Source organism: Aptenodytes forsteri, unplaced genomic scaffold (assembly GCF_000699145.1).
Source record: "Aptenodytes forsteri isolate BGI_AS27 unplaced genomic scaffold, ASM69914v1 Scaffold241, whole genome shotgun sequence".
Taxonomy (NCBI): domain Eukaryota; kingdom Metazoa; phylum Chordata; class Aves; order Sphenisciformes; family Spheniscidae; genus Aptenodytes; species Aptenodytes forsteri.
The window spans coordinates 10,324,199-10,349,213 of NW_008795252.1; the positions used below are offsets into that span (position 1 = coordinate 10,324,199).

Below are 25,015 nucleotides of genomic sequence, written 5' to 3' on the forward strand. Positions count from 1 at the left end.
TATGGACCGAGACCTTTATTTTTTCTGAATAGAATAAATAAAATAAAAATTATTTGAGACAACTACATAGGCACTTAAAAATTACTGCTTTATCCACTCCAGAATACTGGGATGGAGTTTTACAGCATCAAATTTGTGTACAAAAGAAACCTTATGTAAGATAATGGAAGTCCTTTGATGCAAAACTTAATAGTTTTACCTTACTATCCCTACTGGTAGTGCATACTTGATAATTCCTAATGATACTCCTTTCATACCTTGGTAGACAATCTGTTCGTTCCACATCTGAAAACAGTTCGGTAATGTGATTTCTCTATAAAATGCTGCTACTAACCATATCTAAACTAATTAGGCACAGTCAGAAACAGCCTAAAAATGCAGCAGGCTCGCTGAATGAGCAGATTTGGAATTTGGCACTGTTCCTACTACATGACTTGATTGGGATGCTATAACCTATGCCTTCCTTTCTGGGCCATGAAAGCCAGATTTCTGTGTCCCTTCTGATCTTTTCTGCCCTAGAGTGGTACTGTGGGCAGAGGGGAACAGCCTGTGTGTAGCTGCCTTGCCGTGACTCTTTTGCCTCTTCATCGCAGCTTGGGAGGCAGATATGTGTGGCAGGGGGAGCTGCAAGGGCGCAATGTGTGCTGACCAGTCCTGGCTACTAGATGTTTTTAGTGACCATTAACAGCAGTGCAAGTGAGAGCTTCCTCTGGGCTTTACTTACGGGGCTGGGTGTGGAGCCAGAGGCACAGCTTGCTGATCAGATCTCTAGTCGGGGCCATCCTAAGACACATCCCATGCACTTTTTATTTCTAGCTTGATTTTTATTTAGTTCAACAAAAGCTCTTAAACAGTCAGCCGTGTTTTCTATTTGGAATTATTATCCAAATTTTAGCGAATTTAGCCAATTTACCATATAACCTGTTTACACAGAGCGTGATCCAAAGGAGTTAAATCCTCCAACTGAAGGAGATACCAAATGAATACTAGGCAATTAATATCATGGGATTAAATAAGAGAATGCTGGAAAGTCCCTGCATAAAGTGAATATAGAAACAGGCCATGAAATATCCTGTCAGTACAGCAGAAACTGAAAAAAGATTGTCATTTTGATATTTATAAGCTTTGTACCTACTGGCTTTTGTGGCTTCTGTATAATTACCCTCTGTAGCAGTGAGCTTTCCTGTGGTTTTAACAACAAGATAGAACTCTGAAGGAAGTCATAGTATGCAAATCTTCCATTTTTCTTTAAATCATATTTTGTTGTTATTTGGTTAATTTCCCCTAGCAGTGAGCTCCTGTGGTTTTAACAACAAGATAGAACTCTGAAGGAAGTCATAGTATGCAAATCTTCCATTTTTCTTTAAATCATATTTTGTTGTTATTTGGTTAATTTCCCCTTCACTTAAATCCAAATTGAACTTCTCTGCTATATCTGAAATGCAAAGAAAGAATATTCATTTTGTCATTCTTAAAAATAGCCAATCGTTGTCCTGTGTTCGCAAGTTTTAGCAGGGATATGTTGACAGGTCATCAGTTGCAGTGACTGCTGCATAAGTGTGTTATGCAGTTCTTGCTATACGCAGCTATATGCATATGCCTATACTTACGGGGTGGCAGTTCACATTTTACAAGGTTTCAGAGGACTGTAATGTTGTTATACATGTCATTTTGATTTTAAATGCACAAGAAGTACTCCTTGACATTAACTGAGATAAAAGATCTGATAAGCTAACATGACTTTACATTTGATTATACAGGTGCACACTGTCTTATCACACAGGCAAATATCCTAACAAAGGCACAGAAAATCCTTTCTCCGGAAGAGAACACAACAGAAGAGCAGCATAGCCCAGCTCTTCTAAGAGTAAAATCCAGGGTCCTTTCAAATCAGCAGGCATTCAGCCATCAAGACCAGTGCAACCAGAAGCACACACAAGGAAAAGACTGGTGAATCTATGCATTCAAATATGCCCAGGCACAGAAAGGGTAGTGTGTTGGGAAGGCGATGAGAAACTTGTGTGCATGCCTTAAGTACCCACAAGCAAAGCCACACACTCCTTTTCCAAGGAGCAGCTAATTCTGAATAGGGATGTGAATGTATTGCACCCAAGGCTACTGTAAGCTGTTCTGGTCTGCAATAGCAGGGTGGTACCTGGAGCAATCATGCAGCGGATGCCACTTACTAGAGGCCAGATATTCGTATGGCTGGGACACCAGAAAGAAAACAGAACGCATCTTGAGAATGAATAAAGCACTTTTCAGATGGTAACAAACCTAAGAAGTCTGACACTAGGATTTCTCCTAGCTTGCTGACATCCTTCTCTTGGCACACTTTCAGTATGCCTCTCCAGGAATGCTGGATGTTCTTTCTTATCTTATTTTCTATTGTTTCACAGTTAAGGATAGGTGCAGAACAAGTTGTTGTTGTCTGAGGATGACTGGATGCTGGTATCTAAAAGCAAGAGATAATGGTAATTTTTTTCTATTGAGTTTTACTGGTTGTGTAGACAAACCACCGGATGACAAATCCAGTTTCTGGTCTTCCAGACTTGAGGTTAATGTACCATTTGAGCCACTTCTAAGTCTGATTTTAATTGTGTCTGCAAAACTGTAGGTAAAAATGTGAGAACACTCTTAGCGTCAAAATGACACTATTCATTTAACGGGCCTTGACCACTTTTTATTTGGCGTAATTTGTAAATCATTTATAGTTTCTTCAAGCTGTTTCTTATTAAACAACAGATACCGTGTTCAAAAAAAGCTATGTAGTGCCATCTTAGAACAAACAAACAAACCAGTGCAAAGTCACTGAATTACGAAACAACATTGCTTTGATTTGTTACGGGGAGAACTCCCGGTCCTACGCAGAGCCACAGAAGGAATAATGTGAGAGGATCCCAGTGCTCAGTGTCTTTTTGCTTGCTGCCTCAGCAGTACTGTGGGTGAGCTGGAAGCAAAACCTCAGCCTACCACTGTACAGTACGTGCACAAGCGGTATTTATGCTTTTAGATCCAATGTATAATCTCATATTTAGTGAGACTTTGCAGTGCTCACTTGAGGTCTCATTGGTGCAGACTTGCTGAGGCCTCACACAAATTTCCATACAATGAACGCTGCAGGAACATTCATCCTGATCAGTGTTCAGGCTGGCTGGGTTCTTTCCAACAGCTATAAGTTTGGAGAGACTTAAGTTCCCTTCCTACTGTCTTATACTGTCCAATCTAGCATTCACAGACAGTAATAAGGAATTTTCCATTGCTTTCTCTGGGAACTGGATCAAAGCATGAAGGATGCATGTACCTAATTGTCTGGGCTTTTCAAGAAAGAACCTATAGTTAATGCAATAATTTAGCTAGCAATGGGCCAATGTTTAGATTTACCAGCCCTGACAAGTTGTTTGCATCTTTAATTTGCTCAATCTGTTATTTCTTTTTCAGTAGCTAAACATTTCCATGTAGAAGTAGTCAGAAAATCCAAGCATGTTCCAGGCACTGAATAATTCTAAGTATTTTATTTTTCTGTTGTAGGTTTGTTGTAGCCAAAGAACGTGGAATAGGTAGGTGCAGCTCCACAAGGGGCATATTTAATTTTTCTGCCTGTAAGGATTTCCCCACCTTTCTTTGAATTCTAGCACTAGGGTAAGAGGCCAGCATGGCAGTGGAGAGGACCAAAGTGCATTATCGACACGAAGTATAGGTATGGATGCAAAAATGAAGCAAAACTACTGCATTCCTAATCCACTCCTCTTTCCTCTCTCAGTTCACTGGCCTTCATGGCAAGTCTATCAGTCAGACTATCAGGCATTAACAGCTGTAATTTGGCATCCACCAGAAAGCAGGCAAGACCACCAGAATGGTTTTGGACAGACCAGCAAACATCTATTAGAAAATTGCAACTGCCAATCCTGCCTCACTTTGTCAGATGACCACAGATAAGCTGTCTATATTTATTTATGCTGCTATTGGGCCTTTGTAATTTGGGCTGTTTACTTTGTTCTCAGAAATCTGATTGTGCTTAAACACCGGAATTTTATTTGCTGTACCGCTCTGATGGATATGTGTAGGGTAACAGCAGGGAATGCTATTGGTATAAATTGACATATCCTTTGACTTTAGTGGAGTTACTCTCTGGCCCAATTTTGTCATCGTAACACAGTTTTGCAAATTACCTCATTTGCTTATTGACAGGTGGTTGTGCCTGATTTCACGGGCAATCAATAGGAATACCTTCACTGAGTTCCACAGGTATTATTTTCAACCTATGCACAGAAATGAAAATCCATAAAATTCATAAACCAACCACACTTACGCTCTTTTGCCCTAGTAGAAAAGATGATGTCTTGGGACGTTCAGGCCGAGAAGACACACGTGGCTCCTGCATGGCACAGGTAGCTGGCTTGGTAGAAGTTGCAGAACTAGTTGCACTGGGAGTGCTTGATGGCATCGTTACAAGTTCTGAGCTGAACTTCTTCAAAAAGTCCTGATACTTCAACCGTCCACCAGCACTGACATCCACTGTGTTCCAAAGATTTTCAAACTGATGAAGAAGCAAAAGATGACTTTTGTAAATGCTAGTTTTTACAACAACAGAATCCCCTTATGTACTAAGGAGATGACAAAACGTATCAAAAAAGAAAGATGCCTTGCAATAGAAGGAATCCTAGGGCCCATCTTATTAAAAAAAAAAAAAAATCACAGCTTCTCTGCAGAAGCCTGCACAAGGCTGGGAAAACAATGAAAAAAGGATTTCTGCAGGACATTTTTTAATTGAATTGGGCCCTTAGTGTGCTGTTTAAACTACTAAACCCTGTGATTAGACACAGTGATTGAGCTGCAGTATAGAAGAATAATGCTTTAACATGAGATGTAAATCAAATACATGGTGCACTTGTATCCTGGCTAAGTACCATTGAGGCGAATTTCTCACGCTATCAGGTGCACCCAAGTTATACCACCATCTCAGGAGGCCATTAAGGTTCCTCAGTTATTGTATTTGCATCAACAAATTATTTCACCCTGAGGGCAACAATGAATCAGCATGAAAGAACATAGCAGGAAATCTTTACAGCCTCTAGAATCACATATAGTTAGGATGTATGGCCAGGAACTGTACCTCTACAATACAGCCAGCCTATGGAAGACCTGGGTGCAGCTGCTGATACCCTTGCTTCTGCTGCCCGTGGAGGTCCGTGTGGCTGCTTGGCCCGACACAGGGCAGGTAGCCCACCCTCTGGGCTATGTATGGAATCGTAAGGATGAGGCTGGGCTGATTTCCCGCTGAACAGCACTTTATTCAGTAAGTAGCTGCACTGAATTAAATGGGACTACTCATGATATAAGCTACTAATCAAAGCAAGGATTATCACAGCCTGCCCTTAAATGAGCTGCACTCATTTTGCAAGTGTTTCAAGAGTCATCAGTATGCCTTTTTAGGGTCTTCATTATTGATTTTTAATATAAATCTAATTGGGAACCTCAGATTGCTTTTGATTTGATCTTTTTCGGCAGAGACTTAAACCCTAAAGGAAGCTAGTCACCTCTTTGATGCATGTGCCAAGTTGCAGTCAAACTTCAAAGGGCAAAGGATACATTTTGAATTTCCTTTCAACTTTCCCCCATTGGCCTGGCTGCCACCACATTATGAATTATAAACAATTCTATTTTGCGCTTGTGATTATATTTCACACTTCATACGAGGATCTCGAAGTGTATTACAAACTTCAATTAAATAGAACAATACCCTGATGAGCTGGGTTAGCTACAGTGAGAAACTATTTCAACACCCAGTGAAGTTTAGCCATTTGGGGGATTGCAGATAGTTCAAGCAAGTCAAGGGAGTTCAAGTAGAGAGGAGAAAAGCACCTGTGATAAAAAGGGGGATGTCAGTTGGCAAGATATTAATCAACACCTTGCTTGCAACATGTTTACCATCCTTAGCCTTTTATGAAAAAGGTCACAGCATCAGAAATTCAGAAGACCAAGCAGCCAAACTTCAGGAAGAAATTCTTCATCCACTACTCAATATAGATTCCAGCTGAGCCTTGCTAATAGCAAACAGTAAGTGGCCATTATCCAGGAAAGGATAAAAGAAGACATTTTCTGTGAAGTCATCCAGACTATGAATATTAGTAACACTTCTGTAATAACTCTGAGCAGCAACAACAGCCTGAACAGCAGGGGTTTGGATTAGCAGTGGCAAACCCTGTACCCAGATTGGAAGGCTCTCCTGGGGCATCTTCATATAGATATACGTAGGCATATCTTTGAGAGGCCTGTCAAAATCAAAATATCTCTGGAGATACAGGGCTTGAGTCTCACTCACACAGAGGCTGCTACTTATATAAATGAGGCTCCTCAGGCCTGCTTCTCGTTGCTATTATGGATGACAGTTTCTATCAAGATTTTTTTTCTTCACTTGTCTGAGGTTCTTTTAAGTATAAAATAGCTCCTGTGTCCCTTCACTTCTTCCTGAGTGTAAAGTAGACAGGATCTAGTCTGGAGGACTCTTCAGCTGGAGATGCTTGCCTTACTGCTTCCAAAAAAAGAAAAAAACCAAGAGATTTTTCACAGCTCAGGAAGGTGTGAGTTCTCCTGCCTCGGCCAGGGCTCAGCCGCGAGCTCACCCTGGTGCTTCTGCTCAGCAGTTCACAGGGATGAGGAAAGAGTATCACCACATTTTCACTTTTGCTTTCACTTGGTGTTGAGGGTCCAGGTTCAGATCTGGCACTTGCACTTGGTACCTCACGAGAAGTGTGGCTCTAGGAATAGAGTATACAGGCCATTTGGGTTTTTTCTGCAATTTTCAAGGGGGAAGTGGAAAATATTTTGATTTTTTTCAGTGCTTTCATCTGCAACTTTACACATGCATAGCAGCACCTGATAACATGTCAGACTGTGCAATATCTTTGCTGTAATTACAAGCAGGCCCCACTCCTGTCTGCAATTTATAGTAAAAAATGTTGGTGGGAAGTACAGGGCCAAGAAATCAGAGGATGTGTCTGAATGAGCAAAGTACCAAAAAAATTTTCTGTAGTGCAGACACGCATACGAGTTTGGAGGCTCTGTGTCTTGTCTTTCAGTTTGCTGCCAAATGGCATTGATGCAATCATGAGCATGAAGGTTAGAGTGCTGTTAAGTAAAATCTGCAATCTTTTAGTCAAGGTTCCCTCTGTTTTATTATTCACCTAGTATTTGGACTAGGAAAAATCACATTGAACCAGCATTAGCAAAGATAAAAAATGGCTCTTTTCATTTTAAGTTCAGCAGAAGCAGAATCTTATGAAAGACTGGCCTCTCAGGTTCCCCTGAGATTAGCACTGGGCTAATCGGATGGTTTGTACTGCCAGATTCATGAAATTACTTCAGTCACTCAAGCTAAATTCAAGGTTACATGAACTCTGCTGACGCTAATTTGGGGGAATCTTTAACCCAGAAAAGTAGCTGAGAGGTGGCCAGGAAATGTCAAATGCTTGCCCCTTTCTTTGTCCAAGGAGGGCAGGACAAAATAGCTGCTGAGAAAAAGGAATTTGCATTAGCTCCCCATGGAAGTACTTTTTATTCCATGCTGAGGTTTTTTTCTCCATCAACTGGAAGTGGATTAACTTAAAACTGAAAAAAGAAACTTTTAAAATAGCAAATATACAGATAAAGAGCTAGTGAAAGAGAACTACTGTGCTTTAAATTCACACCTTCGCTATTAGCAATAGCATCTCCGTGACTTTGCTTTAGAAAGCTTGTGATTATTATAGTTCATAACCATACTCAGAGATAAGGAAAAAAATAATCTCCCACAAATGTAGCAACAAATGTTCATGGAATGATAGTCTTAAAACATTTTCATTTCATCCAAAATTTTAAACTACTTGCCTATACATAACAGTATGCAAACGCAGCCAAAGCCAGTTTACCCAGTTGTACACTTAAATTGACAAGACAAAATAATACAGTTTTCTTACTTGTTCTTCAGTCAGATGCTGAAAATGTCGGTTACATATATCCCAGAACTCCTCTTTTGATACTGTATTATCTTTTGAAGAGTCAATATCTTTAAACTCTTGTGCAATTGTGTTAAAACTAGCAGTCACTACTTCTTGTATCTGTGAGAGGATGCCTCTCTCTGACAGTTCCCAAGAAGACTTAGGCGGAACGACTTTTTGCCCTTCCTCAGTCTAGACGAAAAACATACACAGAGAATCAGTAATGGATCCACTGAATAAATTATAAATCGCAATGTGGCATTCAGCCAGTCGAGGAGGGAAACGTCCATGGAGAAGGCGGCCTTCGAGATCCCGCAGGCAGTAAAACCTGCTTCCAGGAATTCTGGCTTGCACCACAAAAGAGAAAAGGGCTATGCAAGTAGTTAAGGGAAAAATAGACTCTCTATAAACGGGATCCAATTGGTGACAGGCCAACAAAAGCACAGGACTCCAAGACTGACCTAAACTTTTACAAAGGTCTAAAAAATTGGGTGATCTTACAAAGAGGGCTATTCTGTTAATGCAGAAAAAAGGGAAGTGAGCGCTAACTAGCCCAAATATCCCAAACGTATTCTTCTCATCTGAATAGTCTTTAGCACGCAGTGGAAATCTCTTTGACTGAAAAGGCACTTCAGTCCTGAGATGAAAGAGAGGGCAATTATTTCCCTTTCCTTTCTAAGTTCCAGGTATATTTATGGCGGTACTTTTTAATCTGGTCATCCACAGTAGGGATACTGCAGCTAAATGATGCAGTTTAAGGCTGCAAAGGTACAGAATGTGTGAGGGGAAAGCAGAGAAGGGGCTGGGTACAAGTGTGTTAATGCCAGTACAAGATGTGCACAACCCCTTTTTTTCAGTGTGTTGCTTTCAAATCTAACACGGGTGTACGGCTTTTAAAATCTACCACTGGAGCTTATTGCTGACTAAACCCCCATTATGCATTCTGCAGGGTGGAAATCCACACTTTGGGTAAATACAGTAGAAGGTCATATGGCAAGCAGAAATAAAAAGGGCAAAATACAGTTGGTTGGAATAAACTGCAGAGTAAAGCACTGCTAGGCTTTGGTATGGACATACCTGAGAATACCAAAAGTCTAACTGTGCATGCAAAAGGCCACATTTCATAAAGTTAAATATCAGTGAAATCTATTCAACATTTACATTCTACCTCCAGAATTAGCAGTAAACTTCAGTTTTTGGAATGAAACCAAGTTTTACTTATAAAAGTAGTCTCAGGAATGGCACAATGTGGAATAATAATAATAATAAAAAAAGCAGTATCAGAATTTTGAAGAAGAAACTACTTATTTTCAGGAATGGAAGCTGACTTTCCACCCACTGTAGTGTCTAAACTAAATATGTAAAATACCTTATAAGCAAAGTTTTCACAAACACAAGCGGCAGTCAGTTTTACTATAGCTGTGGTAACAGGTCCTGGTAAAAACAACAAGAAAAAAATCTGGTTTTGGTTCAAAGACATTTCTTCACAGCATGTTAAATGTTACTATCATATTTTATACCCCCATGTTTAAGCATATAAGCTTTGCCACCTTCTTCCTCCATGCAATATGAAATACCAAAAAAGAAACAGATGGCTTTTGGTCCTGCGCTCCTGTTTCCTTGTCACGTCTCACATGATCATTATAACTGGATGGAAAAGAAAATATGTTTCTTACAGAACTGCAAGAAACCTGCCTCCTAATCAGAAAAGACTCCACTATCTTCAAATGCAGATAACACTTTTCAATATTAACCATGCTTTACATAAAACATACGTTTGCGACAGACATTACGGCTGCATTATTGTTAAGAGAAGAAATACGAGAAGTGGAATCGTGCATGCAGACGCAGAAGCCAGTTTGTGCCATAGTCAGGAAATTAAGATTGCCGGGCACGGTCCAGCGCAGGGCGCACCTTCTGCCTGCATGACATTACTGCAACTAAAAAACACTGCACCGCTGCTTTTAATTATTCTAATGAATCCAAAGACTTAGGGAAAGTATTACTACCCTGCAACCTTTTAAAGAAACATATTTTGTAAGTGCAAGCTTTCCTAATATATTTAATTTCAAGAGCTTTTTGTTTATTTTATAAGACCTAACACACTTTGATCATAGAATGGTTAGAGAGCCAATAAAAAAAAGGAAATCACTTGCTCTTCTTGCAAACTACAGACTGAAAACTAGAAAACCTTTTCTATTCAGTTACTGTGTTACATTCGTCTACCATATGCAGTTAGTACATTCACTGTGTATCTGTGACTCTATCATCCATTACTAAAATAATCTCCTTTAGCTGAAATAATGGAGCTGGAGCCTAAAATCTCAGACTCTGGCCTGGGCATCTGGACATTTAAGTGCCATTTCTTAATTTGAAACTAACCTTATACACAGTGTAGATACAACAAACCTGAGAAACGCGTCTCACTTCAACCTCGAAAGGGAGCAACAGGAATGAAGCTGTCTCAGAGCTGTGCAGCGTATGTCCTAGCAGTGCTTACAGACCATTTATAGAAGAGTTTTTGTTGGATGAAAAAGGGGTTACTTCTCTGTTAGTGATTTCCTGATATTCACTGCCATGTGCTCCACTCATCTCATCAAGCTGTGTGTATATCACTTCAGAATTCAGGGGCCAGGACTCTGCAGTGCGCTTCTGCTTTATAGCTTCTCAGGCTACCGCACAGCCTCTGAGCAGTACCTGCCCCACACCACGGCCAAATGCCAGCTGCCACCATAAGCTGTGAAGTCCAGATTACCTGACTGCCCTGCTCAGGTCTTTACAGGCTTTCTGACCCTTCCTAACAGAATTTGAGAGTGCTTTGGGAGGACCACGTAAATCCACTTTCACCTCCTACTTTCACCAAGAGAGGGGAGGCATTATTACGAGGCTTTTCTTACGGGCCACCCTATGTAGCTCACTTGCTGTTCAAAGCAGGGCTGTATTTTTCTTCTTTAGAAAGTTCCTTGCACAGCCTCATGTCCTTTTCTATAAATGGCATAACTATGCTGATTAGTAATAAAAGAAGGCTCCGCCACCCACACCTGCTCAGTGAAGCTCCATTCCTGCAGCTCCTTCCTGTTTCTGGAAGATTTTTCTATTAAGAGGAATTCTTAATTAGAAAGTAAATTGGTACATCAAGATAAATTACAATTTCTCTGGTCCTGTTCCCTGCCCTGTCACAAGTCTGACCTCCCTCCCTTTCTGGGGAGGCTCAGAAAGCAAAGGTCTTGGGAAACAGCTTACACAAGAAGGCCCTTGTATCTTCCCCTGAAAAAGGATGCATTTTCCTCTTTGTACGTGAGAATGACCCTTGCCAGAAGTAATCATCCTTTTGACAGTTCACACACTTTTAGAAGCTTCTGCTCTTAGCCCATGGGCCCTCCTTTACCCTAACAACACGTATCTTCAAATTGTTTTCCATAAATGCTCATCCCTAAAGATGTGTGGAAGCAGCAGAGTTAGTTGCCTGAGTGTGGATTGGGGTGGAAATGCATTTTCTTCTCAAGTTCAGATAACCAGCGATTCACCAGCCAGCCTGTTCTAGCTCTCAGAGTCTCAGCACTATAGAGAAGCTTGTATTTTATCCCTGGGTTACAAGTAGAGCTGTATCCTCATCTGGCAGTGATCAGTCTAGCTCCATTAACCTGAGTGCTGATTTACGCCTGCTGAGGATTTGATAGCTGGTGTGCAACAGGAGCTTGCAATAATAAACCCAATTATAAATAGAAGATGAAAACTCCATTGAGGGTCTTTCTGTAATGTACCATTTTCCTTTTGACCAACCAGTTGCAACAGACAGATTCAACTTTTGAGGTCACATTTGCAGGATAAAATACTCTTGGTAGTGTTTAGAATATGTAATGGTATACGATGGTTTGACAAAATGATTTGACGCAATGAGTCAAAGGTGGCCCACACGCCAATCTCTGCCTTGTCTAGAAAAAAGCCACATTCTTCTACCTGTAATTAAAATAACTATTATATTAAATAATTCAACTTTTGAGGTCACATTTGCAGGATAAAATACTCTTGGTAGTGTTTAGAATATGTAATGGTATACGATGGTTTGACAAAATGATTTGACGCAATGAGTCAAAGGTGGCCCACACGCCAATCTCTGCCTTGTCTAGAAAAAAGCCACATTCTTCTACCTGTAATTAAAATAACTATTATATTAAATAACTATGAAATATTAAGCTAGGTAGAACTGGGTAAAGAAGCAGGAGCCACAGTGAGGCTTCCCTGCACCTCTGTCTCCCCAGCAGTGTCTAGCCCATCAGCAGCACGCCTGATGGTCTGATACTATGTTCCTTACTTTCCATTATCCCTACTTTCTCCTTTTCCTCTACTCTTAATAAATATAGAGTGAAAGGCTTCCATCCCAAGGAACAATTTGCCATTTTAAAATTCCATTAGACCCTTCTCTTCATTACTCAGAACAGAGAAGGAAAGGGAGGTACAGCTTTGGCAGGCTTATCAATGGGGAAAGATCCCAAAACAGATATCCCGGCACAATGAGGGACAGCACATTGTAGTCATGGGGAGGGCACTGCACAGGAGAGCAGGGGCAAGGAAGGGGAATCTTCAAACCAGTTTTGCTATGGATAAAGAGAAACATGGAGTTAGATCATGGCGTAAGGAAAGCTTTAATGTTTCTCAGCCTGAAGGAGGTGTAATACTGGAACACAGATGCAAACATGCAGGTATCCCAGAAGGGGTATTTCCCTGGAGCACAGCTGTTCTACATGAGGACAGACAAAGTTTGTGGTGCTGCTGACTGAGGGTAGGGACATAATCAGCAGGCCTGCTAATCTCTGCTGCTGGTGCAATGGGTCATTGACTGATGACAGTCAGTTATCCGATCAAATCAGTGGCTCAGAACAGGAGGGCCCAGAGGTTCAACAAATGAGGACAGTGAGTAATGAATAAACCTGTAAAACTCCCACCCCCAAGACAGGGAAAAGCATGACCCCTGTAGAGCAGGTCCTTACGTACTCCTGCTGCAATTTCACAGGTAGATCATGGCAGCAAAATGAACTTCAGCTCCCCACGCCTGAACACAGTGCACAAGGGCTGGGTTAGTAATGCTGCTGAATTTAGGAAGCAAGGTTGTGGAAAGACTGAGGATGTCAATTCTCTGTTGCATGGGTTTTTTGAGCTCCGAACCTATATGGTTGCAACAGATAGATACACTGTAGAGTTGCACTCTGTGCATTTCATCACTTGCGGGCAAATCAGTGTTTGGGGAGTCACAGCACAGCCACCCTCCATTCATGGAGCTGGTAAGCTGTGTCAGTGCTGTCCGCTCTGTTGATTCAGGAATAGTTTCCAAGATCACAAGGAAGCTGTTTTGTTTGCATTTTACAGGAAGGGGTTGTAGCAGCCACTGCTGAGAGCAATGTGATGTGAGAGCAAGTTTTAGCTCTGTAGACTCTCCACCAGCAACATGCCCAACAAAGATGGGGACAGTGACGATGTACCCATGCTTTTCACTAGCGAGTAGCAGAAACTAGTCCTGGACTTCAGTCCTGGGACCTGGAGGTACAGCTCTCACAGTGCCAGGCTTCAAGAAGAGATGTGAACTTGCTATACTGGGGGGGAATCCTCTCACGGGTACTGGTCCAAGGAGAAGCAGGATGCTCTCTCGGTCAGGAAGAGCACCAAGGATGAACAAACAAGCCTGCAGTTTTGCAGGCAGGTTGATTAGATGGAACTGGCTGAAAATAAAATGCACTCAGCTGGTGAACAAGGCACTCAGCAGCATGAGACAGACTGCAGAGAAACTCAGAACAGGAAGCTAAATACAAACAAAAATGGAGACCTTAGTGGGGAAACAGAAAGTTCAGGACAAAGCTAAATCAAATGCCTGGTTTGATATTGAAGTGTTCTGCAAATTTCTGCAAAGAAGTCCTGGAAGTCACTCTGATTTCCAAATTTCATCATTTTAGATGAAATAATTTTTTTTACAAAAAGCTTTGCTGAATATGTTTCTACTCACTCCAGTAATTCCCTTTGTCACCTGAAAGACACACGTGTCAGCAAGCCCCTTGTTATCTCAGTTCCTGCCCTTGAACGGGCATGAGCAATGATCTGTCCCTTCTCTCTGTCATCTCCTCAACCTGACCTGCTCTCTTTCTACTCACTGCTGGACTCGACAGGTGAAGGTTTACTAAGCTTGCAGCAAATCACGTGTCAGAGCCCCTTGTTATCTCAGTTCCTGCCCTTGAACGGGCATGAGCAATGATCTGTCCCTTCTCTCTGTCATCTCCTCAACCTGACCTGCTCTCTTTCTACTCACTGCTGGACTCGACAGGTGAAGGTTTACTAAGCTTGCAGCAAATCACTGAGCACTCTCGGCTCCAGAAAGGCTAAACAACAAATTGTTTGGCCCTGACCATAATCCCTCCTTTCCCCATATACTCCCCACTATAGTGCAGCTGTGCTGATCCTGTATGAACACCTTGCTGTTCTAGACCTGACCAGCACGCCCTGAACTATCGCTTTTAACATGTTCTTTACTTTTTTCCCCCTTCCACATCTGCAATAGCTCACAGTGGGGAAGGACATGCAAGTACATTTTCTTTTGGGGGGGTCTGATTCCCAAGTGCAGCTTTCATTAGGCTGGACTGCGTTAGCCACTTAATTTTAATGCAGAAGGGCTCCACTCAGGTCTTATTAATCACAAGACTGGCAGGTCAGTCAAGAAAAGTTCATGATGCGTATTCCCGGCTCCAAGGTCTGGACTTTTACAAATATCCTCAGAGTCTCCACTGGTGGTTAATAGCATCCCACCTAAGACAATGTCCTCTCTGTCTCCTTCCTCAGCTCTTCCGCAGTTGGTTAGCAACATCCAAGCTAAATGCCATAACCTTGGTTCTTTCTTATCTGAATATTAAGATGCAATCATATTGCTTAAATTACTTTACATTTCTTTAATTCTATTTTTGTATAGTATAGCCCTACAGCTCTACAGAGGTGTATTTCAGTGGGCATTCTGCTCATATACAGCTGCTGTAGCTCGTATTCTAGAGAGTTAATCAGAATGTAAAGCTCATCAACATATGTCAAAGCTATCAAAAGATCCACGTGCCGCATAAAACATTTAGAAATAATTTCCGCGAGATTTTTTTTGTCTCCCCTTATTCAGCTCTTTTCTATGGAAAAAATACAACTTAAACCTGTATGGCTTTTGGGTTTGTGAATGTTTGCCTTTGTGGTTGTGGGTTTTATTTATGAGGTGCCAGTTGAGACAAAAATCATCCCAGGCTCATACTTTACTAGTTCAGTAAATTTTCCATACTTTAATGATCAAGCTGCATACTTTACTTGTTACTTTTTCATATACTTCAGTGATCAAATTGTATAGCGTAATGATCAGTTTTCCTAACGTGCCTGAATGAGTTGCATAGCTCATTAATTTAGATACATACTTTACAGGCCAAAATTGTAGCGTGTTTGGATGAAGTGAATAATTTAACAACCAGCCTGCTCTCAGAACCTGCACAGGAGCCCAGGAGTACGTGTGAACCCAAGGGTGGGATGAAATTGCAAAGGCGTGGGAAATTTTGGGTTGAACCCAAAATGAAAACATGAGATTTGAGAGCATCTGGAAGGTGAGCCAGCACTGTGAACCTGGTTCGTATTTGTTTTGTCTTTTCAAAAATGTTCTCTTGTGGATTAATGTGAGGTTTTAATGATGGATTTATCCCTTCTACCCCTAACACAGCACAGAAAACTGTTCAAGGTGAATGCTCAGTATTGAAAAAACCAGTACCGGCTCCAGTCCTGTCATGGACCGAGTACCTCCTGAAAGATGTGGAGGTAGCTTACTTTTTTGCTAAGTTGAGCTGGAAAGTATTTGGGGTCTTGGAAGACTAACTGTTAAAGAGACTTCATGTTAAAATGTACACTCTTGCAGAGTTTGATCCCAGGGATTGTGCAGCTTGTCAAGTTGTTAAGGAGGCTTAGCACCTACTTTGAGGATGAGAAGACATTATTGCAAAACCTTCCCTAACAAAAGCAGCTACCTATTCTAAAGTTAACACGAAAGCTTGCTGGCGGGTCCATATTACAGCACACAAATACATTCTTAAAATTAGTATACAGATATGTTACATTTCATACAATTGCTTTTTGTGCTGGTATGACTCAGTTGAAACTTATTGAATTTATATCAGCATAAAAGCAGGAAAAGGGGAAATGCGGCATTTTCTAGCCTATACGAAGTATTCCACCGTTTTACACTTGAGAACCATGTAATCTATTATATCTGTTAAGATTGCATTTTAATTTTAGCAAGCTGAAAATATAAATATTTAAAAATCCCCAACTATTTTTTAAATAACTATAATTAAATGTAGTCCTGCCACTAAGGACAAAGTAACAGTTGCACTACTATAAATATTAATGCTAAATTTACAGAGAATAAAATACATTTAAGCAACCTTATAAAATTTTGAATAAAGCTACCCTTATAATAAGCACTTTGGTAAAGCTATGCCTATTGGTAACTGACACACATAAATAAAGTCTCTAACCCGCTACAGAAGCCTGTAACACATTACAAGCGTTTGGAGCTGTTTATGGGTCCTCCTTCATTCGAAACCTGTGGTCCCTCCTCCTCCTCCTCCTCCTCCTCTTGTGAATCACTCAAGCCCTGTGATTATTTGAAGCCTGACAGACTTTGACTCGGGACGTGAAGAGGCTGAGACAGATCTCACTGGTTTTCCAGCTTCTACTTTATGACACAAGATTTAATCGCCGTATAGCTCTATACGGATTTGTTTAGCACAACATTCTATTATCGCCATGGCAATAAAGTGGTAGGCTTTTTATATGGTTTTCCATTGGGGGGTGATTATTATTTTTCTTATTTTATTTGTGCTTCAAGCATATACTTTTGAAAATGAAACATAGTTACTTCTCAGAACATAAGATGCAAGTTAATACTTTTTTTTTTTTTTTAGAACTGCTTTTTATCCAGCTAGTAACCAGCTTTCACATCCGTAGCCAAGTTCAGAAATGAGCTGTAAGGTAATGTCATTTGGACTCCTGCACCCTCAGATCTACTTATACCCGCTTCCCGCTGGGTAAGGCAGACTAAGAGGGGAGAAGCCGGAGGAAAGGGAAAGACTGTGAAAACAAAATAGGACAGAGACATCTTTTACTTACACCTTTTGATAATGTTCCCGTTATTCACATACATGGTAAGGATTGCTGCAGTGATAAAAGGATGTGATTATGAACTGAAGGATCTGTTCCTGCACTCTGCACCAAGTGAACGACTCCAAGCGAAGCACTGTGGACACAAACATCTGCCACAGAGAAACAGCAACTCTAGTTTTATTTGAGTTGTTGTGACATGCATATTCAGAGCATCAGAAGACTCTGTCCATGACTGCAGTCAAGATTTTCTCTGTTCTTGACTAATCTCTGTGTTTGACCTTCCTGCTACATCTACACTGCTATTACTGTTTGACACCAGCGGGCTTCCCTCTCCACTCACTTTTCTGTCCAGCAGTCACCTAGACAGGTCAAGGATCATCAGGAATATTTGGATATCCCACATCCTACGTCACCCCATTGGGGAAATCTGGCTGTATCCGTGGTCATGCTTTCAGCTTGCCACATGTACAGACCTAAATCTACATGAGCACAAGACTTAACTTCCGAGAGCAGTTTGTAAGGAGGCAAGGGCTTCGGTGGAGTTCAGCTGAGAGAACAGAAAGATGCGTGAATTTTGCATGCTTAGTTAGTTAGTCAGTCAGTCACTTCTAACGCATCAGATCATATCTTTTAAAGAAATATATTATAGCTTGGTGGCTCTTCTTACCTCTGTGAGGTGATTTATGTTTTTCAGGAAAACTTTCCAGTCTACTGTGAAGTCCTCACAGTGCTTAAGGTTCTTGAGAAGGTGCCTGAACTGCTTGTCTGATAATTTAAAGCAGAAATGGTCGAGTACTTGCTGAAATTCCAGTGCTTTAATTACGCCAGTGTCTTCTTTATCAAATAGAGAAAATGCCTGAGAAGCAAGAATTCAAATTATTTAAGCAAATCTAGACATTCCAAAAGAGAAGTCTTTTTTAGCAACCATTTAGCAGTTCACATGGAAATACCTGAGACCCATATGCCTTTTACTTGCAGGTATTTTATACATGAAGAAACAAAACACATTTCTCGGAACCTTCCTTAGTTTGAAGCTTTCCTTTCCTTTAAAAATGAGATGCAATTGTTGAAATAAGCCAAAAATAGTCTGTATTTCTGTACCACGTGTAAATATAAATATGGAAATAAACAACCTACAGTAAAAGCAAAAAAGCATTATATCAAGTATCCAAACATTCCAGAGAAGGTAGTCATTAAGACAAGAGAGGAAACAAACAAAAATATTTAAGGGCTGCGTTAAATAATTTTAATTAAAATATTTTAAATTAAACTCTCCTGAGCATATTTAATTTGCCTTTTGTCCCCGTCCCCCGTCCCCCCCCAGTGATTGTCCCTTTGTCTCTGGTGGGGCAAGTCTGAAGTCTGCCCCCGTCCCGTCCCCCCCCCAGTGATTGTCCCTTTGTCTCTGGTGGGGCAAGTCTGTTTTCTACTCCCTAAAAGACTCGATAGTCCTTCACCCTCATTAGCTCCAGCTCATCTTGAAAGCTTACTTGCTCTCTTCTCATCCTCCCTTGCACAAAATGCCCAGCCTGTTCTTTGTGGGAGTTTTCCAAAGTTTTCCCAGGGGAAACAGATTAGGTCTAGCACAGTTGCGGCAGAAGGCATGCAAGAGAGTAGTCCAAATGAGTGGCAGAAATACCAAGGTCTAGAAAAGTTGTGTGTCATATGCACTCTCATTCTGCCTGGCTGATACTTACTTACCACGGCCCCTTGTTTTATTCTGCCCCTTATTTATGATGCTGCACATATAAATCACTGATTCCATAAATGTAAATGAATATTACACCTTTCAAAACTTGAGGTTTAAAGCCCTATTAGTCTGCTAACACTATAACATACTGGTGTAACAACACAGCAATTTTTATGTTTTAGCATTAGAACTGTTCTAAATAACGGGTTTAAAAATGTATATTTTCATGCACATGAACCATGTCTACTGGCAAAACAAATGCTACCATATCCAAAGGACATTAAAATGGAATCCTTTGATCACTAAAGAGAATTCTATAACTTCTTAATATGAAAGTTTCATCTTTGCTTACATACTGAAAGTCTTATGGGAAAAACAAAGCATTGAGTATATAGTATGCATTGTACTGAGTATGGTGAAAATGAATGGGAAATGATTATACTGACAGAGAGGACCCACCTGAACTCTTTAACTATTTGTTATGAAACTTCAAAGGTCTGTATTCAGTTGTAGAAATGTCATGGATGGGATGTGATGGGGTTTTTTTTTTCCAACGAGGTGGGCTTGAGGAACTGTGCTTTCAGATCTGCCTCTTTCTAACAAAATATTATGTTGTAAGCTTATGTCGTTAGAGTCCCCCATCACATCGGTGGCAGCAACTTTTACTCAAAACATGGCTCAGATGAAAATTGAGAACTTCCTAATTTTCTCATGTAAGGGAAATGAGAAAAAATTCTGCTTTTCCATAACATGGTGAACAAAGTCTGGCTCTCCATGGAGAAAATCCCTTGGTCCCTGAAGTTATATTAACCACCAAATGGTACCCTAAAAGACTAAATGGATGATTTGTTCATGCCAAAAGTCATTTTCAAATCATACCCTCAGCAGACAAAACTGTGACCTTCTCCATTCCCAAAACACACAGGGATGAGAGGACAGATATTGTCTTCTACTAAAATTTAACAAACACTAACCTGTGCTATTGAATTTATCTGTTTCTTATTTCAGTAATGCAGAGCACAGGAAGGATTTTTTTTCCCTTTACTATGAAAAATGTAAAGTGATTATATAAATATTTCAGTATCCTGTTCAATAGTTAGTCTATTCGGCCAAAAATGGCAACGTGGCCTCAATAAGTTTACAAACGTCACCAGAGTTTCCAAATAGTGTGAAAAGAGATTTCTGTAAAGAAACAGCATCTCCCATGGTACTACTTTTTATTGGGTGCTTGTACCAGTGACATCACTAGTGACGTCTTTGTTGGAAGCCTGCGTTATTTTTAACTGCAGGACAGAGTCCACAGATTGAGATTTCAGAAATGCAGCCACTGACGACAGGGAATTTCTACCCCCATCGTCCTCCCAGTCACTGTTCCCTTCCCCTCCCTTGTACGGGCAGCAACTGGCCACGGACAACTGATCACTTTTGTCAGGTTGAAGTTCCCTGACCCGGGTCATTGGGTGGGAAGACAAGTACTGGTTTTGACACAAGGCGGGCGGGAGGACCACATTGCTGGGGATACGGGGGTAGCGAGACCATCTTTGCAGGCATAAGCCTGCCTCTAAAGCCGTGAGCTTAAACTGGACCTGAAACTGCAGGTGCAGATGAGATGGCTCTACAGTTCTTTGTGATAGGAATGTTTCCTTCAAGGTCTTTCTGATTATTCTTTCCCATGCTTGAAAACAATCTTACTGTGGCATCAAGAATTATTTAGTCTAGAGGCTGCTGCGTTTCAGTAGACTCCAACACAACAGTCTAAGACTGCTTAATATGCAGCGTTTTTTTCTTTCAGGGCTTTCAAAATTCTAGAGAGAAGTGGTTATTTTTATTATTCTAATTTTACAGGTGGGAAAACCAGGAAACTTGCTGCTCAACAGCTAAAGCACCTTATCTGTCTGTGTTAGAGTCAGAAGTGGCCAAGAGTGTAAATGCAGATAGTTGCAGAGCCCCAGCTGACAGGTGCTAACTTCTGCAGCCACTATAATGTGCTCACATCTGATCATATGTCTGTATCCTCAGTTGCTACATGATCCTGTCGTCTCACGCTGATAAAACCATAATGCCTGCCTGCAGTAGCACATTATACCTACGTATAATAAGTCTCAGCCTAGGAAACTCAACAGAGCTATTTGAAAGCCATGTGATATTTACATGCTTGGGACACTATTTACAGACAACTGGAGGAGGAAACTGGAGGGTTTGGGGAAGAGATAATTTGCTATTCAGGGGTTTGGGGAAGAGATAATTTGCTATTCGCTTTTTCCTTTCCAATCCTTATCTTCACAAAACCTCTAGGCTTGATTTGATATGCTTGTTTTGTGGAGTTACCGGAGTACAATCAATTAAAAAAGTCTGCAGTTGTCAGAAGACGCTATTTCTACATAGGCCAAGGTTGTTGGTAGCACTCAATTAATAGCAGAAAAGTTCTGAAGCTTTTGGGTTAGTCCCCAGCCAGGCAGAAAAAAATAGAGATTAAATAAGATGCAGTGACCACATGAAACTTACCTTGTACAACGAACCATAAGATGATGCAACTATTTCTTTTATCTTAATTAGGGTCTGTTCTAAGCTGAGCACTGCAAAGCTTGCAGGTGGTGCAGCCTGCTTTTGTCTCTGTTGGTATTTAGATGCTCTGCCATCATCAGTTGCTCTCAGGAAATCAAAACAAGAAAGCTTGCTGTCATGAATGCTGATTCCTAAGCTAAGGGAAAAACACAGAATGAGATATCAATGAGTTTAAATAATTATCTCAGTGTTGTCTGTACTGATTAATTATTATGATGTATTATTTGTACTGCAGCAGCACTTCAGGGTATGCTTGTGCTGTCAGTGTATAAATCCTGTTAGTTCCAGCCCAAGCTCCTTCTCAGGTCTAAGCCGTCAATCCGATCAATTAGATCAACCACACTCTAAGATGCAGATCCAGGCCAATCTCGAGATGCTCAAGAGGAGACCTGCTTTAGCCTGGGCCCAAGCGCACAACCTTCCAGTCCATCAGCATTAATTTTGTCCTTTTTAAGCACAGCACAGTATTTTGATCACAACCTACTGCTGAGCTTACCATCCCCAGTGTGGCCGGAGAACATGTAGGCTCCCAGCCTTGCCCTTGAATCTCCTTTTCATGTCACAGTGTAAACACAGTCTAATAGACTCTGTGGAGGAGTAGATGTTCCTTGTGCAAAGTGCTGGTACTTTCCCTTGACCTTCTGCTTTACAAAAATACCTTTGATTCGCAGATGCTGAAGTGCTGCTTAAGCCGCCCAATACATCGCGATCATTACAATTCTGAGAGAAAGAAGCAGAACCACACACAGCCCGGTACGCTGCTACCAGACACAAGCTAGGACATTCAGTACTGCTCCATGATACGTTTCATGGATGTACCAGCACAGGTCTATACTCACTTATGATTTCTCTACCACATGGGAGGAAACCAAACCAGGTTGCATACAATGCTTCTCCTTATGTTTGTGATAGAAGGGCTTACCTTCCCTCTCAACCTGTACTGCATGGTTTGGCAGGCCACTAGAGAACTATTTTACAGGTTCTTGGCAGGACTCAGCCTCACTGTGTCTCAGGCACTGGCCGGCCCTCCCTCCTTTGGTGCGTCCACCGAGCTGCACAGAGGGCTGGCGCATTTGGCCAGCAGCTGCCACCGTTGACTCGTGGCACACTGTGTCCAGTGAGGGTTTCTCTTCTGATCACTTGTGGTCAGGCTGTACCTGGGAGCCCAGCCCACGGGCGCTGCAGGCTGCACTCACAACTTGCCCAATTTCTGTCAGCTGAAACATCTGCTGGATCACAGACACTGGGGAATTTCATGTTCTGTCACATCGGAAATTCAGCGGGTTACAGAGCTGACTACAGATAGCTCCAGGTAACAGCAGTGAATATATTTTTTCATCAAATATCAGCATGGGGAAAGATGAGCTCTTGCATATGATTTGGGGAATTTATTTTTTTTTTGCAGAGGACTTTGTTACCAAACTAAGTTAATTTTTATTCAAAGATGTTTTACCATTGAAAGACTGGAATTAAGGCAAGCTTCATATATGCAGAAAATATGTGAAAATAAAAGTTATTTAGCATGAAAGACTAAGACGAGATGAATAGCACTAACCATTACAAGAAAAGCTACTTTCCTCCAATGTCCTGTGACTTGTGACCAGTTAATGGAAAGACACCTGGTATATTTTAAACAAGGACTTCAAATCTGTCTAATGAGCCTGTGGAGGTCACGACACGGGATACAATAGCAGGGGCTTGCTCTGCTCTCGCTTACCCAATATAAAGCCAGTGCAGTCAGTTTATGGAATTTCCTACATTGAAAGACAATCAGAGAGTCTCCAGACTACAGTATACGTTGAGTGTTTTTGATACAGATCCATTGGCTCCCCTGGAATTATTCCAGATTGATCTTACAGTTACCATCTATGGAGAGGTTTTTAATACACTTTAATAATTTTATAGCCAATTATCAGAACTATAGATTCTTTACACCCACGTAGACAATTCCTATGCTGCAGGGGAAAGGCTGGACTTTTTTTAGTCTTGCATTCAGCTTTTTTGTTAGAATTATGGTCAAGACAACTCCTAGAGAGCCAAGACTTGACAGAGGAGATGGCCCCACTACACAACCCTGATTTCCTTGTTTAAAATTGAATTACTGTAACGTACTTTTATCATCTGTTTCCACAGTAAATCACTGGGGACCAATGCCTCAGCTACCAATCACCAGAATATCCAGTTACAAGAATGTCTAATTAATGGGGAGAGCCAGTAAAACAAAGAGGAAGCTTTATAAAACAGGCTGGAAAAGAAATTAACTATAGACCCCGTATCTGCTAGTAAGAAAAAAAATATTCAAGAGCCCTGATTTTGCATCTTGCAGCTGCACAGCACTCCCACATACTACCCGTGTCAAGCTGGCTCCAATATTGGAGACAGTGTGTGGAAAAGGAAATAATCAACACCATTTCAGCGGAGAAATAAATTGCCAAGTGGGCATTAAAATTTTAGTAATAAAACTAAATGCATATGCTAATCTACTCTGTATTATTTAGAAAAGACTGTTTTGGATCAAGAAAGGAATAATCTGCACAAAATTACAATGAATGGAGGTGTTTATCATCAAGAGGTCTTTGAGAAAGAAACAAGCAGCAGATTCCTATTAAGGTTTCAATTCATAAAAAGTTGATCACCCAGTTAAAGGTGAACTGTGAAAAGACTTTGTTAATTTTATTTCAAAAAAGGGTCTGGTGTGGCAGGCTCTGGAGAACAAAACCCAGTGCTGCCAGGCATATGACCTTTGGGGGACTGTTTGGTGCAGAGAACCCCAGCTACATAATGTTGGAGCAGGTCCTTTGTGTTCTTCAGCCTCTACAAAAGAGATTTTTCTTCTTACTCATAACACAGAGAATTAAAAGCATAGTTTTGCATGGCAGCAGCAGTGGATCATTGGAAAATTATTGCTATTTTATAACCTGATTTAATTCTGTTTCTATTTTAAACAGGATCTGTTTCACACACTTGCTCTATTAAATTGAAATTAAATAAAACAAACTAACAAACAAATACACATACTCAAAGCATACTTTTTTATGTAAGAAGCCATTTCACTCTCATTACCTGCAGAATCAATACATTGCCTAAAAAGATTCTTCACTTATATGCAGTTTTAATCATGTGGGTATCTATCTCCATTAGTTTTAACAGAGCTTCTTATATGCTTAACACTAAGTAGAAGCTTATAAGCTTTGCTGGGTGTGACCAAAGAGGTGCTTAGGAGATAATCATACAACCCTGTTTAGAAGACTACTGAAGTGATCATGATCAAGGTAATAGCTGAATTCTTGTAGTATCCTGTGCAGGTCACATACTGTTACATAGCCATCTCTATTTTTATCCACTTTATGAAAGGCCTTATTGAAAACTTGGAAGTAATCCCTAAATTTATCCCTGAAAGAGAGCAGATGTTTATTTTAGCTCCTTTGTTAAATCAGATAAAAAGGATACAAACAAATATACAAAATAGGGGTGGAGGGGCAGAGAAAGATTTTGAGCTTATTTGTGTGTGGTAAGTTCATATAATTTATTCAAAGACTGCCAAATTGTTCGCAAATAAACCTCAAACCCAACATCCCCCCCCCCCCCCCCCCCCCCCCCGCCTTTCTCCTCTGGT

General features: G+C 40.8%; 1 protein-coding gene across 1 annotated transcript in view; it reads right to left on the minus strand.

Moving 5' to 3' along the window:
• EFCAB6 (EF-hand calcium binding domain 6) overlaps positions 1-25,015 on the minus strand; it is a 108,522-nt gene that overhangs the window by 4,130 nt on the left and 79,377 nt on the right. Inside the window, 8 exon segments of the mRNA XM_019471983.1 lie at positions 1,163-1,298; positions 2,292-2,455; positions 4,313-4,540; positions 7,959-8,171; positions 17,812-18,000; positions 21,340-21,535; positions 22,058-22,119; positions 24,633-24,792. Coding sequence (XP_019327528.1) covers positions 1,163-1,298; positions 2,292-2,455; positions 4,313-4,540; positions 7,959-8,171; positions 17,812-18,000; positions 21,340-21,535; positions 22,058-22,119; positions 24,633-24,792 — 1,348 coding nt within the window.